The sequence below is a fragment of the Ascidia mentula genome, chromosome 1 (assembly GCF_947561715.1).
Source record: "Ascidia mentula chromosome 1, kaAscMent1.1, whole genome shotgun sequence".
NCBI lineage: Eukaryota > Metazoa > Chordata > Ascidiacea > Phlebobranchia > Ascidiidae > Ascidia > Ascidia mentula.
This window is the reverse complement of record NC_138566.1, coordinates 12,059,803-12,074,994: the sequence shown is the minus strand read 5'-3', so window position 1 is coordinate 12,074,994 and position 15,192 is coordinate 12,059,803. Positions and strand designations below refer to the sequence as shown.

The 15,192-nt window shown below is 34.2% G+C and overlaps 4 protein-coding genes across 4 annotated transcripts; 1 reads left to right on the top strand and 3 right to left on the bottom strand.

Annotated features, from left to right (window-relative positions):
* Window positions 1-536: 536 nt before the first annotated feature.
* LOC145896166 (sodium-dependent glucose transporter 1A-like) lies at window positions 537-2,993 on the bottom strand. Its single transcript, XM_082985046.1, has 8 exons — window positions 2,763-2,993; window positions 2,564-2,706; window positions 2,188-2,327; window positions 1,784-2,126; window positions 1,513-1,721; window positions 1,274-1,457; window positions 868-1,059; window positions 537-763 (listed from the first exon to the last, which is right to left on the bottom strand). The coding sequence occupies exons 1-8, from the start codon at window positions 2,847-2,849 to the stop codon at window positions 676-678; spliced, it is 1,386 nt and encodes a 461-aa protein (XP_082841172.1). The 5' UTR covers window positions 2,850-2,993; the 3' UTR covers window positions 537-675.
* Window positions 2,904-5,018, bottom strand: LOC145896176 (exosome complex component RRP40-like). Its single transcript, XM_082985059.1, has 3 exons — window positions 4,847-5,018; window positions 3,733-4,022; window positions 2,904-3,473 (listed from the first exon to the last, which is right to left on the bottom strand). The coding sequence occupies exons 1-3, from the start codon at window positions 4,857-4,859 to the stop codon at window positions 3,063-3,065; spliced, it is 714 nt and encodes a 237-aa protein (XP_082841185.1). The 5' UTR covers window positions 4,860-5,018; the 3' UTR covers window positions 2,904-3,062.
* Window positions 5,019-7,248: 2,230 nt separating this feature from the next.
* Window positions 7,249-13,021, top strand: LOC145912445 (thioredoxin reductase 1, cytoplasmic-like). Its single transcript, XM_082999909.1, has 16 exons — window positions 7,249-7,461; window positions 7,613-7,673; window positions 7,731-7,840; window positions 8,404-8,538; window positions 9,565-9,736; window positions 9,800-9,942; window positions 10,285-10,400; window positions 10,453-10,592; window positions 10,799-10,868; window positions 10,954-11,062; window positions 11,118-11,191; window positions 11,248-11,404; window positions 11,461-11,568; window positions 11,624-11,732; window positions 12,347-12,468; window positions 12,544-13,021. Exons 1-16 carry the CDS (start codon window positions 7,363-7,365, stop codon window positions 12,604-12,606), a joined length of 1,788 nt encoding a protein of 595 aa, XP_082856035.1. The 5' UTR covers window positions 7,249-7,362; the 3' UTR covers window positions 12,607-13,021.
* Window positions 13,022-13,179: 158 nt separating this feature from the next.
* On the bottom strand, window positions 13,180-15,044 carry LOC145912453 (actin-related protein 2/3 complex subunit 4). Its single transcript, XM_082999921.1, has 6 exons — window positions 14,884-15,044; window positions 14,670-14,777; window positions 13,820-13,942; window positions 13,619-13,714; window positions 13,390-13,560; window positions 13,180-13,331 (listed from the first exon to the last, which is right to left on the bottom strand). Exons 1-6 carry the CDS (start codon window positions 14,884-14,886, stop codon window positions 13,326-13,328), a joined length of 507 nt encoding a protein of 168 aa, XP_082856047.1. The 5' UTR covers window positions 14,887-15,044; the 3' UTR covers window positions 13,180-13,325.
* Between the last annotated feature and the right edge of the window lie 148 nt (window positions 15,045-15,192).

Here is a 15,192-nt window from a genome sequence, read left to right as displayed (position 1 = left end):
AAATAACGGTAGAGCAACATTAATTCATTTTTGTTTCCTTATTTGTGAGCTAAATTCGTTTCAGTTATTGCTTATTTCACGCAATCCATTTTTTTGCATATCCTGCGACAATTTACGATTCCCAGCGACGCTGTTTAAATTAAAGCAAAGCATATTGAATGTGGAATTCGCTGTCAAGATTCGGAATCATATTAGAATATTGAATTCGTACTATTCTGTCAAATCCGAGATTCGTTAGGACACATCCGTAGATGCTAGTTACTAATATTTTTGTATTTGTTGATAGAAGGTGCTGTAACTCTTTGGAAACCACTTGTACTTCTGCGAACATAATATGATAAATAAACAAGAAATCGGACCCGTAAATACATCAAAAGTAAACGAAAATTGCAATCTTATTTTGTGGGAGGAACTTTATCTTTAACGCTTTAGTTACTGAGTTCACACGAAACTCAATAGACATTTTAGGCGCATCTTTACTAATTACCGATTTTCTATCCCGTTAGATAAAAGTTTACTACATTCCGAACACTACAAATCGTTTTTTCCAGGTTTTATTTCACAATTGCGCAGTAAACGAGAAATAAACAAATAGAAACTGCATTGAAAATCGTTTGATTAATTCCTACTGGTGTAATATTTTCAACTGCTCAAAAAAACGTCACATTGTCGCTTTTACGCCAGTTCATTGTTGTTTGATGAGTCAAGGTCATTCAGAAGCTCCATGCTCTCCTCCAGACCACTACTTTTAACGCTTTTAGTCCTGAACACAACAGGTATTAAGCAGGTGTTTTATCCCCTCAACAGTCGCAGACATTTATAACACCAAGAATTTGTAGATTATTGATTTTTTTCAACCTAACTTACATGCTTTGCCTGGAACGCTTTCCCCTCGATGAAGCTACGCACTGAAGTATGACGTATGTTAAAGTGCATAACCCAGTGCAACCGGCAGTAAAGTAAATCAGACTCATCGGATTTTTCTCCACAAATTTCCCAACTACCAACGGACAAATCATTTCACCTAGTGCGGCTCCAACAACCAAGGCACTAGCTGCTCTAAAAATATAAGCCCAACAGTCAAACGTTGACACAAATATTCATATTCTTTTCGCATTGTGTCGGTGTATAAACTATTAATAAGCACTTATTTTCACAATTGTTCGAAAAGTAACATAAAAAAGTTTTGTAACAAAATTAGATCAAGCACCTCATCAAGTTTAAGTATGTTCAGACAAATCCAAATATTTAAAATTTAAATAAAAAAACTAACCTGCCATTGATTGTAATGTACTGTTCAGCCCATGAAATTCCGGTAGGAAAAGTACTTGCTATTGAAAGGCCATACATCATGACGCCTGCCCACAGCAGAAACATAGCGGAATCAGCATAAAGTGGATAACACAGCAATATTACAGTTGACACAATCGTACCCACTAGATCAGTCCGTAACAAACCTAAACAGTAAATAAATGGTCTTCACATGAAATTCACCAACATGGTTCAACTTACCATTTGGTGAAAGAAACTTAGTTAAAAATATACAAATAAATCGCCCAAAAGCAAATGATCCCCAAAAAAGGGTGTTTAATGTAGTTCCTTCATCTTTGGACAATTTTGTGAAACCGGTAGTGGCAAAAGTAAAAATATAAAGACCAAAGGCTACCTCCATTCCAACATACACCATAAAGAAAATGAATAATAATCCCAAAATGACTGACCTTAAAGGTTTTAGAGTTTACCATTTGATTACGCATTTACAATGTAAACAGATTGATTGAACCTGTAGAGACTCCCCTCCTCCTTGATGGTATTTTGTTGGTTTGAGGCCACATCACCAACTTTTGTGCATGATAATGCAAGGAATGCTATTGCAACCACACAAGCCACAATAGCCGCTATGGTGTATGCCCAGTATACATTGGAGGTAAGTGGTTCACTTTTCACAGGTATAACAGTTGTGTTGTTGGTTACTAAACCATCCATTCCATTGCTCAAGTCAAGTATAAATGGTTGTGCAATCAAAGGAGATAATGTGGCTCCCAGGGCAAATGAAAAGTGAAGAAGCTGCATAAATGGTTCTGATTTTGTCTCACCCCAAATTTTTAAACACATCACATTTCCCCCTGCAAATTCACTACATTCTTTTGCAGGCATGCACAAAATAAAGATGGTAAATTTGACTACCGGTGTCTAGAAATCCCATAGAAATTCCTATTGATGACATAACAAGACCAAGAACAACTTTGCCAACCCAAGGTACCATAACCAAACCGATGGAGCTAACAAAAAGTGAGACAAAAATCATTAACTGCTGATCCAACTTGCTGCAAAATAAAAAATATTATGGGTCAGTGCGTTTCAACCACAACCAAAATTTTGCTGAACTTGCAGTAAACGCAACACAAATAGTACATTTTCGCTATATATATTCCACTTGTTTGTTTCATTTTGTTATGGTTGTTAACCATCTAAAATATAGTCATAGATTCAGTGCAAAGATTGATTTGTAATGCTATACATTATGCAATGAAAGGACTGCAAAATTGCTCTTGTCGCTTACTTCAAAATTAATCCACTTAAAATCGAACCAAGCAAGTAACCTATAGCCCGAGCAGGAAGAACAAACGATATTCCTTCAATATTGATATGCAAATTGTGTGCCAGTGTTGGAAGCGTTGGTCCAGGCAATGCTATAGCAATTCCCTAAAAAAAAATTTTAAAACCAAGCGACAACCCAAATTTTACATGTCTTATCTTACCAGAGCCAAGAATCCTGCACAGAGGCATGTTGTTTTTAAGTATTGGCCAGAGGTGTTTTGTTCCAAACCAGTGTTTTTGGATGTCATACTTGCCAAATTTTGTTTTAGTTTTTATCACTACATATACCTCAACTTGTAGGGCATAAGCAAAACCAACAACAATTGAATAGTTTTAGCAGAAAAATTGTCAAAAAAACCAAACAATTATTTATTCCTGTTTATCATCCCTCCTGAAACAGCAATTTTTACATTATTGGCAAAACAGGTTTAATAAAACATTGCATTTAAATTGTAGTTCATTTATTTAAACAATTCGTCCAAAATTTCCAAGGTTTGATCATTTGATAAATATTCTGTTTTCAGAATTAAATTCATCAACGAAATTGTCAGAGCTGAAGATTTGCAAAATAGTGCGATTTTTCCATTTAGACCCAAAATTATTTCAAATGCCAATCTTGAGCCCAATTCAGGCAACAAAATATTGTTTGGTGATAAAATCTTCCGTGTAAAGTTAAGTGAAGTGGTAAACAAGATCCCATTGTTATTGATAATTCCCATTCCATTGGCCTTTCCATTTGTATCAACACAAGTTATTTCTGGTTCCATGTGTTTGTTTGCAACTACAATCTTTCCAAATACAACATCACCAACAGACAGATGGGGACGATTTCTTTTAGATGCTCCCTCAAAGGATAGACAATTAAGCAGAGCCTATAACCACAGAATTGTGCTTTAATATGTTGAAGCAGTATGATTTTTTCTTTCTACAGATGATTCCAAAGAAAATATTATTTACAGGGTACAATAGTCCTCCCTCCCAAAATGACATGTCAAAGGCAACTCGGTTAATTTTAACGAATTTTGAGTTCATTTTCCTTAATCTGTTGCTTAGAAGTTTCATTAAATTGTGTCAGGTCAAAGAAGGGGATGCAAATTGGGTCATTTAATTTGAAATCACTCAGACACTAACTTGGTCACTGGATCCAATATCAACCAGATAATATTCACCATGGCGACCACTGACCACGCCAATCACATTTTCACCCTTGCAAGGAATATATCGCTTTTGGTGACATTCAATCCAGAAAGTGTTTGGAAAGTTAAATTTCAATGTTCCAGACTTGGAAGCAAATACATCACAGTCAGTTTTATGGAGTCCAGGTCCCAATCGAATTGTATCACTGTTGCAGTGCAAGCGTATGTGAGAAGTAATGACATCTCCCGGAAGAAAGAAAAGGTCACCATTGTTGGATTGTACATCTACACAAAAATATTGCAAACCATTGTATACATTTTATAATGTCTGACAGTTTTTTGTTTTCATAAGGTATCAGCTAGTATAACCAGAAGTCTAGTTTTACAGAGGATGATAAGTTTATGCTTAAGATTTACAGTAATATTTTATACATATAAATATACCTACCAACTAAAACCGAAATTCCTTACAAGCCATTTTTTGTCATGGTTACAAAACATATTTTTAAATATAAAACTGCATTACAAACATTAGATTTGAACTTTTGCAAATACATGCAGTATTTGTTCAAACTTGTGTTCCTTGCCCTGCTTGATTTACAAAACAATGGCTATATTCCTCAGTGAAAGCTGTCCTTGACTCAACTGTCACAATGTTTTGAAAAACAAGGCAATCAGAGACACATAACAGACAAATAAAATAGTTGAATGGACATGGATGAACAGACAAAAGTGAATTTTTTGGCTGTGTTGGTGTGAGGGTGTTTACTCAAATGATGAGGATTGTTAAAAAATTAAAGTAAAAAGCAACAAATTTTTATTCTCAGAACACACAATAGATTTAGAAAAAAATCAAACCTATTTTCGATTGCATGTTAGATCAATTTCTGGCTTGCATCACAGATTTTTAACTCGCTCTACAAAATCGTATTGTCTAAAGTTGTTGCAACCAGTTATTTGAAAATATATATGTGGTATCCTTATTTAGTAACAAGCCCAATTTTTTTTTTAGATTGTCAAGAAAAAATAACTTGCAAGGTAAATAAAATAGAAGAAATTTAGACTACAACAATTTACCTCCAGCTGTCATTACAACAATTCACCTTTACCTGCAGCTTTCATTTCTTTTTTTCGTCCAACTTTGGTTCAGTTAACTCTTGTATGAAGCGAACACGTTTCAAAAACAGTTTCCATGCAACAAACCACAATATCGCAATAAATAAAACCAAAACAAAAACACTGCTCAAGATTAGAAAAATGGTAATTCCTATATCCACCAGCATATCTGCGAGCATATAGCAGGTTTACACATCAAATACTAGCAAATAATGTTTATCAACAACAACATGGCCTATTCCATGGCAGGGATGGGAAACCTTTCGGCTGGCAGGAAATTTGACAGGAGGGCTAAAAGACCACATAAGTAAGTGTTAACCAAGCACGTCAAACACGCGGCCGTCTTAAGCACCTACTTCGTACGATTTATTCATTGTTGTTTAAAAATGTCTTTGCAATTTAATGAATTTATCAATTTAGACTTCTCAGGAATATGCCATGCGTTGAGGATACTGATTAATTCCAGCCATAGGCGTCGATTTTTTAACGTTTTGTAAAATATGAAGGGTGGCTTTTCCAGGTTTTTGGAAACACGCAAAAAACATTTCCGTCAGACGTATCGCCCTAAACATCGGTAAACGACGTAAATTCCGTTTAGTGTCACTTTGTTACGTAACAATCCACGTGACACTTGTGTTTGTCATGATTGTGACGGTGATAATACAGGTCTTTTGAAACTAGCTTAACGCATAGTATAATGCATGTGTTTTTTTCTGACAATAATTTTTAATTTAAATGAAATCCAGGGGTGACAATGCATGCGTTGATTCCAGCACGAAGATTAGCGCGCTTGACCACACATGGAACACAACCGTGTTTGTTTGTAAAGGTTATGAATAACTTAACTTTATAGAGGGCGCTATGTGTTGAATCGTCGAAATGGCGAGCAAAGAAAGACAAGTGGTTAAAAATTTACAATTAGAGATAAAATGGCTAGTGCTCCACCAGCTAAGAAACGTAATAAAGAAAGGTCGGGAGTTACAGAATAAATGGAAATGCGTCAAAGATACACGACACCAAAAGAGCACAATGTGAAGGCAGGCTGATTTAAATAATCAACAATTGTGTGAAAATTTGAAAAAGAACTGCAATTGCTGCTGTTACTGCAATTTACGGACTAAGCTACATGATTTGCAAAGTCTGCGATTTTATAAACAAATATGTATTTTGAAAACAGTTCTATGTGTTCGGATAAAGCAAAATTATTTAAATCGCTTTAAGCAGGAATGCTGATGTTGCTGAACGAATTGATGAAATGTCAGATAGTTTGAAACATCAGACGAATAAACTATATCCTCACATTTGAAACATTTTTCTCTCGCAATGCAAATTTGCTACAATATTTGTGACACTGTTTAGTTCGATATATATATGTGAACAATTTAAGATCAACAGATCATCATTTATTAAAGTTGGGACTGTAAAGTCTTTTCAGCCTAGTATTAAAAAATTAGTCAACAAAAACGATGCCAAACATCGGGACAGAACATTAGAAGGGAATAAAAGTCCAAACCCAAAAATATTATACGTGACGATATGAGACCATCATTAGGCAAAAAGGATTACGATCAAATGACACAAGGCAGGGGAACAACAAACTAGTGAAATGCATGTTTACACTTCATTGAATATCCAAGTTATGCAGAATTTTGCGCGCACTGTCGCCACACTATAGATGCTTGCTGGTTGCAAAACTGTCTTTTTCAATTCCCGAAAACGCGTGTATGCAGCAAACCTTTACGATCACACTCACAAAGGGATCACGAAACAGATATCACGTGAGTCACGAAATAGATTACAAAGCAGAGCAATATAACACGGGGACGTGGCGAACACGGTGTTCTGTCAAAAAAGCATGCGTTTATCCCAGTTATTCACTGATATGTCAACAATACAAAAGGACAATTACCGGAGACTACAGGAGTTTTGGGTCAGGACGTAATAGACATCAGTAACACTCAAATGGTTACTTTTTGCATTGCCATCTTACCCAATTACAATCGCTTAACTTTAACTGCTGCACAATAAACCTAACAGCAACTTCAAAGCACACTATATATAGCACACACCTCAACAACTAAGTTTGCCAAGCATGGCAGAAAGTGTCTAATAATTGTTTACAAAACTGCAACAAACAGACATCATGAAACTATTTGTCCGGATCCAAGCATTCCGGGGCGAGAAAGGTCAAGGCAGCACATCCCTACTTACTTTTCTCAGTAAAACTTCGAATTTAAATTATTCTTTATGAAGATGATTTAATCGAAAATTACCGATCGAGAGAAAAAGGTCAATTATGCTGAATCATGACTTTTGTCACGTGTTTTAACATCTGGAAAAATGCTGACAGCAATATTTGCTAACTCATTTCAAATTTGGCTGACAAAGGCACGCTCTTTACAGATTTTAAATTAAACTGATTCAAAATCTTAAAGGTACCGTGTATTTATTTTGTATTTCAGTGTTGGTGACAGGCAATTTTCATTGCTGCTGCTGTTTTTATTAAAAAATGGCTCCAGCACAGAATATAACTCTGTTCCTGGAGAAGTGTATCAAAGAAAATTCTGTGATGATATTCAGCAAAACAACTTGTCCATTTTGTGCAAAGGTATAACATTAGACATAAAATTTAAGACTTGGTTTTCCTTGTGTATGATATTGTTCAATCTTGTTTGTATGAGAAAGTAATGTTTATATGGAATTTTGTGTGTTGTGGTAAAAATATAATTTTTGTCAATAAACAGACTTAAATATTTTAGGTTAAAGCTCTGTTTCAATCATTAGATGTTCCTTTTGAAGTTTTTGAAATTGATCAAGTTGGTAAGAACTTTTTATTAGGTGTATTACTTAATCTTTTGACATATGGTACTTTTTCAGATAACGCATCTGACATACAAAATGAACTGTTTAGACTATCAAATTTGAAAACAGTCCCTAATGTGTATATAAATGGTCAGCATTTGGGTGGATATGATGTGACATTGCAGGTTGGTATTAAAATATAATTATATTGATGATTTTACCCCAAAAACATTAGTGTGAACTAATGCCACCATATTTTTTTTTGCATATAGGTTTCATAAAAAATGTCACACAGTCCACAGTGATTGTATGTTTAAATTTACTGCAGTATTTTGTTCATGAAATGCTCCCAAATTGTGCAAAAGCAACAAGGTTTAACATTTCATAATATTGGTAAAAACTAATGGGTACAGACTTAACCTTCATTATATGACACAGCATAAATATGGTCAGTACTTTTCTGAAAGCTGTGTTATCAAAGACCACATGGTTATCAAATGAACTGCCAGAAAAGTGGACATTATACATTTACATTTTGTGCAGTCCCAACCAATAGTATATTGATAAATTTAAGATGTTCAGAAGAAAATATTAAACATGTAACAATAAAAACTTCATTCACTTTACCTTATATTGGCAATATTTATTTTTAAATTATGATGCACATTAATGTTAAAAAAAAGCTAGACTTTCATTGTTCATAGTTTGAAAAATACAAGTTTATTGACATATTTTGTATCCATTTTAGGCCCATGATCAAGGACGACTACTTCCAATGATAAATTCTAAAGTGCAAAATGTTTATGACTATGATTTGATTGTTATCGGCGGTGGCTCTGGTGGTTTGTCAGCTTCCAAACAAGCTGCAAAGTATGGAAAAAAGGTAAGATAGTGCATTGTACCTTCCTTTTTAACCTCAACCTTGCAATTATATGTATCTGAATTTATAACTGCACCAGGCCAATAAATATGCAGGTTATGTAGTATCAGGCCTTGTTAAACATATCCAAAACATCAATTTCTTTAACAACTGGAAATTCATTAAACCATGGGCATCAAACCTTATTGACTGAAAGGCAAAATGTGGCCAGCAATTCTTTTGTGTATCAGTTGACAAGGAATTGAATTATTATTGTTTTCATGTAGCAATGCAAAAACAGTTCATCACACTGAAAATCGCTACTGCAGAAGATGTTTTACTGCCCTTTGTGTTTTAGGCTTTGAAGGATTGTATTTAAAACAATAATGGTTGTTGTACAGTGGTGTAACTTACCATAAATGTGTGTTTGCTAAATGCTTAAGAGGCATACTCGATTTTCTGCAACACCAACACGCAACAATACAACCTGTGGTTCTAGCAAAACAAACAAATGTACCTATCAAACCCAACACGGGTCAATTCAGAAAGATTTATGGTGCAACTTCCTAACATTATGCAATTGAAATGATAAATAAGATTGACAGTCGAAAACATCAGTCTCATGGTTAAACACATGTAGCTCTAATGTCTAGACCTAAACAAAGAGTTAAAACATAGTCTATCTGCAGTGTGGTCACCAACCTACTGTTTTTTGAGAAAACTGTTCTTTGTTGTTGAACAAGGAATATATCAAAACTGAATTACTCTTTTGGGTAGAAATTGGGCTATTGAGCCTAATTGAGCAAGTCTGATTTGGGTTAGGGATCCCGGTTTAGGCAAGCGTTGAAACTTCAAATGTACATCCAAGCTGATTTTATGAATTTTTTGAATGTAAGACTATTTTAAAATCCATTGTGTACACCAAGTTTTTTTTTTAGATTTCTTACTTACTAAAAATTTGCCTTAGTTTGAAACTTATTTTTCAAAACACCAGATATAAAAAAAAAGTGTTCTGCCTTACACATAAAATTTGTTTTTACTTTGTTATAGGTAGCAGTACTGGATTTTGTAAAACCAACTCCAAAAGGAACAACATGGGGACTTGGTGGGACATGTGTTAATGTTGGTTGCATACCAAAGAAGCTAATGCACCAAGCTTCACTGCTTGGAAAATCTGTGAAGGAAGCAAAATCATTTGGTTGGGATTTTGACACAGAAACAGGTTTTAAATATTGGTAGTGTGGACAGGCTTATGTATATACTAACCCGCAGGATGTATTTGTAGTCAAGTTATCATGGATGAACATGGTGGAAGCAGTGCAAAACTACATTGGTTCATTAAACTGGGGTTACAGAGTCCAGCTTCGAGACAACAATGTTACTTACATCAATTCCTATGCAAAATTTGAAAATAATCATGAAGTCAAGGTGAAAATATATATTATAATGTATAGTAGTACACACAGCGAGCACTCCACCAGTATATTGACAGTTGTTGTTTAGGATCCACACATACAATACCAGAAGTCTTTATGTTTAACTGACTTTTTAGTATGAGTAAAGACTAAGAATATGCCATTTCAGTAATATTCAGATTTGGCCAAATTAATGACATCAGAAGACAGAAGTGTTAAATTTATATGCAAAGTTGTACTTTTTATACAATCCAGGTAAAAATCATATATATTTATAATGACATGAAAAATCTAAATGGTAGATTTGCAACTAAAACCTTTTTCAAAATTAATTTCAATTTTTAATTTAAAATAGGCAACAAACAGAAGGGGCAAGGAACAAAAAATTACAAGTGAGAAATTTGTAGTGGCTGTTGGTGAAAGACCTCGTTATCCAGATATTCCGGGAGCCAAGGAATTTTGTGTAACAAGGTGTTAGCTTTTTTATTGAAATCGTAAAGGTTACATGGTATGTTTTAATTAGTGATGACTTATTCTCATTACCATACTGTCCTGGAAAAACACTGGTTGTTGGAGCCTCATATGTTGCCCTTGAATGTGCTGGGTTTTTGAAAGGTGTTGGCCTTGATGTCACTGTTATGGTTCGGTCAATTTTTTTAAGAGGTACGGTATATCTGTATGGGTGATGGCTGTAGACATATTTTCTTGTTCTTGTTTTTATGCCTCATGAAGAAAGGGAAACTCACAAAAGCTTGTCTGTCTTGTTAATCAAGGTTTTAAAATAATCAATCTGTTTCAAAGTGTCAAGACATTAGAAACACGCATACATAGAGACTAATATGGCCTACTGTAAAATTTTATTGCTTTAGGTTTTGATCAACAAATAGCTGAAAAGATTGGAGCACACATGGAAACAGAAGGAATAAAATTTCTAAGGAGGTAGTACACATTTAATTAATTGTTTACAAACAATCTCATGAATACAAAGTGAATATATTGTGACAACTTCTGTGATTGTTTTCAGGTATATTCCTGTCAGTATTGATAAAATTGATGATGGAGAACCTGGTTTGCTGAGAGTAACTGGAAAAAGTACAGAAACTGGGAGTGAAATAACTCAAGAGTTTAACACTGTAACTGAAATGTGTCTCAATTTTATTGACAAGGTTTTATTGTAACTAACCTTAGGTGCTTTTGGCGATTGGGCGAGATTCTGTAACAAAGGACATAGGATTGGAGGAAGCTGGTGTATTAATATCGAAGTATAGCACTTTTTTTAACCATTGTACATGGAATTTCTGAAATTATTTTTACATAGAAATGGGAAAATTCCTGTTAATGAATATGATCAGACCAATATTTCAAACATTTACTGCATTGGTGACAATGCAGAGGGGAAACCAGAGTTGACTCCTGTTGCCATTCAGGCAGGACGGTTGCTTGCTGATCGGTTGTATCGTGGATCTACTATCAAAGTATATCACAGAAATATTCTCACTAAAGCAATATGATATGATCTTGACTTTTTTAGTGTGATTATGAAGGTGTGCCAACAACAGTCTTTACTCCTTTGGAGTATAGTTGCTGTGGTTCATCAGAGGAACAAGCAATAGAGAAGTTTGGTGAAGAAAATATTGAGGTGAATTTGTTGCTGTTTTTGGTATTTCATTTAGATAACTGTGTCATTTTTTAAGGTTTATCACAGTAGTATGTGGCCATTGGAATGGACCGTACCTGCATATGATCCCAATACTTGCTATGTCAAAGCAATTACACACACATTGGAAAATGAAAGGGTGGTTGGTAAGGTTTCCACAAAATCACTGGTTTTTAACCTTTCTCCTTGTTATCAACCTTTTGAAATCAACAATAGTATATTATTTAACCAAACCTAAAGATTGAGCCTCACCTCAGGAGCAGATCACCCCCTAAGAACCACTGCTGTAGACAATTAGTGCTTTAAAACATGTAGTTTTTAAACAGCCATTTGATGAAAAGGGTTGTTCTTAGAAACAGAATATATTTAATGAGAGCTGCAGACAGGTGTACACACTGTTTCGACCTGTAAGGTTTCTGGTGACCGTGGCACATGCTAGCTGGTAGACTAGCAGGCACACAGATTTCCACTTTGTGGTACCTTTCGCTCGGTCAATCCTCGATATATTGGGTACCAGTCAACACAGGCGAACTATTACATGTTTTTCTAAGTTTAGCCTTTCTTTGTAGATTCCATAATTAAATTTTTCTTACACAATGTCACAACATTGCAAACATTAGAAGCAACAGCAGTGTGTATTTTGAAGCAACAAGCCTTTAATTATGTCAACATATTGTATTTATGTACTATTAGCATCACCAGTTTCTTATTCAAATAGAATTAGTGTATTTGGCACCAAACCATGGTTACATAATTGTAGGGTTACATTATCTGGGACCAAATGCGGGAGAAGTTATGCAAGGTTTTGCTGCAGCAATGAAGTGTGGCATGACAAAAAATCAGCTGGATGCAACAATAGGAATTCACCCAACAAATGCAGAGGTATTTTGTCAAATTTGATCGAATTATTGTTGGAGACTGATCAATCAGATGCAAAACAAGGTGTTTTTGTTTCAGCTGTTCACAACTCTTAACATCACTAAGAGGTCTGGTTCTTCAATTAGTCAAACTGGATGCTGAGGATAATTTTCCTGCTGCACGTCCAGTCGGCTGCCACTAATAGCTATGACAGCCTACTTGACAAACAGCAGGAAAGTTGCTTTGCCAAGAAATATTTCAATTCAAAGCAGGCATACATAAAGTTTTGTTTATGTGCCATGTTTTTTGTTGAATTTTATGACAATTGCATCAGAAACCTGCCGGTTGGTGCAGTTTGAATTTTTTCTTGTAAAAGCTTGAATGATTTGAATGATCTTGTGCTACATTTGTAAAAAGGAAATGATTAGGATCAACGTGTATTTATTATTTTCATCTTGGTGAAACTGTGTTTCAGTGTTTTATATATTTATTGCTTTCGTTCAAAAGTAATTGCCCTTCTTGAAACAAATTACTGGGATATTACACTGTTGTTTGAAAAATAAAGATTTTTCCTTGACTTTACTGTCTGTAAGTAATTTTATTGATTTATTGCTAAACAAATAGTAAAAATACAAGGGCAGTTTATATATGCATAAATTTACATTACTATTTTTACAAGTTGATTATTTTCTGACTATCATAGCATCATGTTTGAAAATGAATTAGGCATGATGGCACAATCTCCTCCCAATACATTTAATCATAAATACAATAACCATTTAGACAAACATTGAGCAAAATAATCATATAAGAATGTTACTGAAAAGCTCTTCCATGAGCTTTCTCTGATTAAGATTGATAACACCAGAGAACCCTTGTGTTCAAAACTGCAACAAAAAGTATAGTTTTAATAACAACTTCTCTAGATTTTCAAAAAAACCTTACTCGTTTCAAAAATTCTTCAGCACATATTCTGGCACGTGCATTTACTGAAAGTTTCATTTCACTTATTTCCTTATCAATCTCTTCCATGAAATTTATCACAAAGTCCACTAGTTTGTGCTTTAACATTTGCTCCGTGTGGATATTGGTGATCAAAAAGCTGATATCATAACCCTGTTCAACAGATCATCAAACTCAAAAATTCAAATGCCCTATTTTTTACGGATCTTACTGGATAAGGTTTTCTTCTCAAAACAATAAAATTTTCTGCACGCATCATCATAAACCGCATGAACTTTTGACAAAGAATTTGTTCAATTTCATCTGCCTGTGAGCAAAGAAATCATAACTAAATAACAGGTAAAAATATAAAGTGTGTAAACAGCTAGGCTGTAACCTAATAAACAGATATGGCAAACCTAGAATAACACACCTGCTTAACAGCAATGCTTATACGTAGGGAGTTTATAGAAGACTCGATCAAAACTTTTTCTTTTTCATTTCTTGCTACCACAACAGGTGTCAGCAACAGTTCTTTACTTGTTTTTACTTCAACCTGCAATAAACAAAAAGGTTGAAAAAAGTTTTTTACAAAAAAAGCTTTAATTTTTAGAGAAAAAAAATAATTTAGCTCATTCCAAATTTCCAATCGGTGGTCTTTACAAATAATTTGTAATCTTTTTGGCTCAGATTACTTACAAGTGAGGGTTCTTTAAAAGTAAAACCAGTTTAATTCAACATGATAACTAAATTTATACAGACATCTGGCAAATTCACTTGACATTACCATTTTATCTATTGTACAGTGTTATAAAGCCTGTGACTGTTGTGGGATAGTATCACAAAAAGCATAACAGATATTTTCCTGGTTAAAATATATGCACCAACCTGGGATAAAATATACTACAATATATATTGCTTTATCAAAAATGGACAAACAGTAAATGATATAAGTCACTTAATTATTATCGGTAAATAACACAATACACAAGGCACATTGAATTCAATGATTTTTTTTACTGATAAAGTTGCTTTGCCATATTTCCCTAATGTTTTCAAACTGCTGCTGCAATACTGAAGTTTCAGTGATGACACGACATGTTTGTGATATTTGTACAATCAGAAATGCCGCACAAATGACTCCACAGGCCACATATCTCTGCAAAAACCCTTTTTTGCATTTAGGAATAGAAAAGATACAAAAAAACTCTTTTTATTTAAAATGGTATAATATTTTTTATATTTAAATTGAAAATCAGGAATGTTTTACTGTTGCTACATACCTCAGGCTTTACATGACGTTCCACCACTTGCGAGTTGAAATTTTCAAGACACATAGCAGCGTTAAGGGTTGAACGAACAGCATTAAGATAAGGACGAAGTGTGGTAGACTACAAAGCAAATGAAATATGCACAAACATGTATATGTGTGTTAATTAAATACAATAAAATTAAAACATATTAATTTACTAAGATGCAACAAACTGAAATGCATACCATTTTGTGCTTTTTGTTGAGTACGTATCTTGTAATATATCTAAAACACACAAGTCAAGTTATGAACAATATAAAAATATTTACGTAATTGCAAATCAATATTCCTATGTTTTTCAAAAAATTTATTCCTACTGACAAACAACTCTCCAGTTCACATCTATCTTAACTTCACGGTTGATTGGCGAACTCTTTTTATTTCCGTCTTTTAGATTAAATGTACCGAGACGATAGGAGGACAGAGGTAACATACACCGCATACACATCGATTGTTCTAATTTTTATCTCGTTAGTGAAAAGTGCAGTAACTAT

Excerpts from the sequence above, each read along its gene's own strand:
- LOC145896166 (XM_082985046.1), bottom strand. The coding sequence starts at position 2,849 with ATGACATCCAAAAACACTGGTTTGGAACAAAACACCTCTGGCCAATAC. Across the intron at positions 2,127-2,187 it reads TATGGGATTTCTAGACACCG|GGGGAAATGTGATGTGTTTA; the intron begins GTAGTCAAATTT and ends GTGAATTTGCAG. Across the intron at positions 764-867 it reads AAGCGTTCCAGGCAAAGCAT|GACTAAAAGCGTTAAAAGTA; the intron begins GTAAGTTAGGTT and ends TGTTGTGTTCAG.
- LOC145896176 (XM_082985059.1), bottom strand. Across the intron at positions 3,474-3,732 it reads ATATTGGATCCAGTGACCAA|GCTCTGCTTAATTGTCTATC; the intron begins GTTAGTGTCTGA and ends CTGTGGTTATAG.
- LOC145912445 (XM_082999909.1), top strand. The coding sequence starts at position 7,363 with ATGGCTCCAGCACAGAATATAACTCTGTTCCTGGAGAAGTGTATCAAA. Across the intron at positions 8,539-9,564 it reads CTGCAAAGTATGGAAAAAAG|GTAGCAGTACTGGATTTTGT; the intron begins GTAAGATAGTGC and ends ACTTTGTTATAG. Across the intron at positions 9,737-9,799 it reads GGATTTTGACACAGAAACAG|TCAAGTTATCATGGATGAAC; the intron begins GTTTTAAATATT and ends ATGTATTTGTAG.
- LOC145912453 (XM_082999921.1), bottom strand. Across the intron at positions 13,715-13,819 it reads TAAGCATTGCTGTTAAGCAG|GCAGATGAAATTGAACAAAT; the intron begins GTGTGTTATTCT and ends CTTTGCTCACAG. Across the intron at positions 13,561-13,618 it reads TGAGAAGAAAACCTTATCCA|GGTTATGATATCAGCTTTTT; the intron begins GTAAGATCCGTA and ends TCTGTTGAACAG.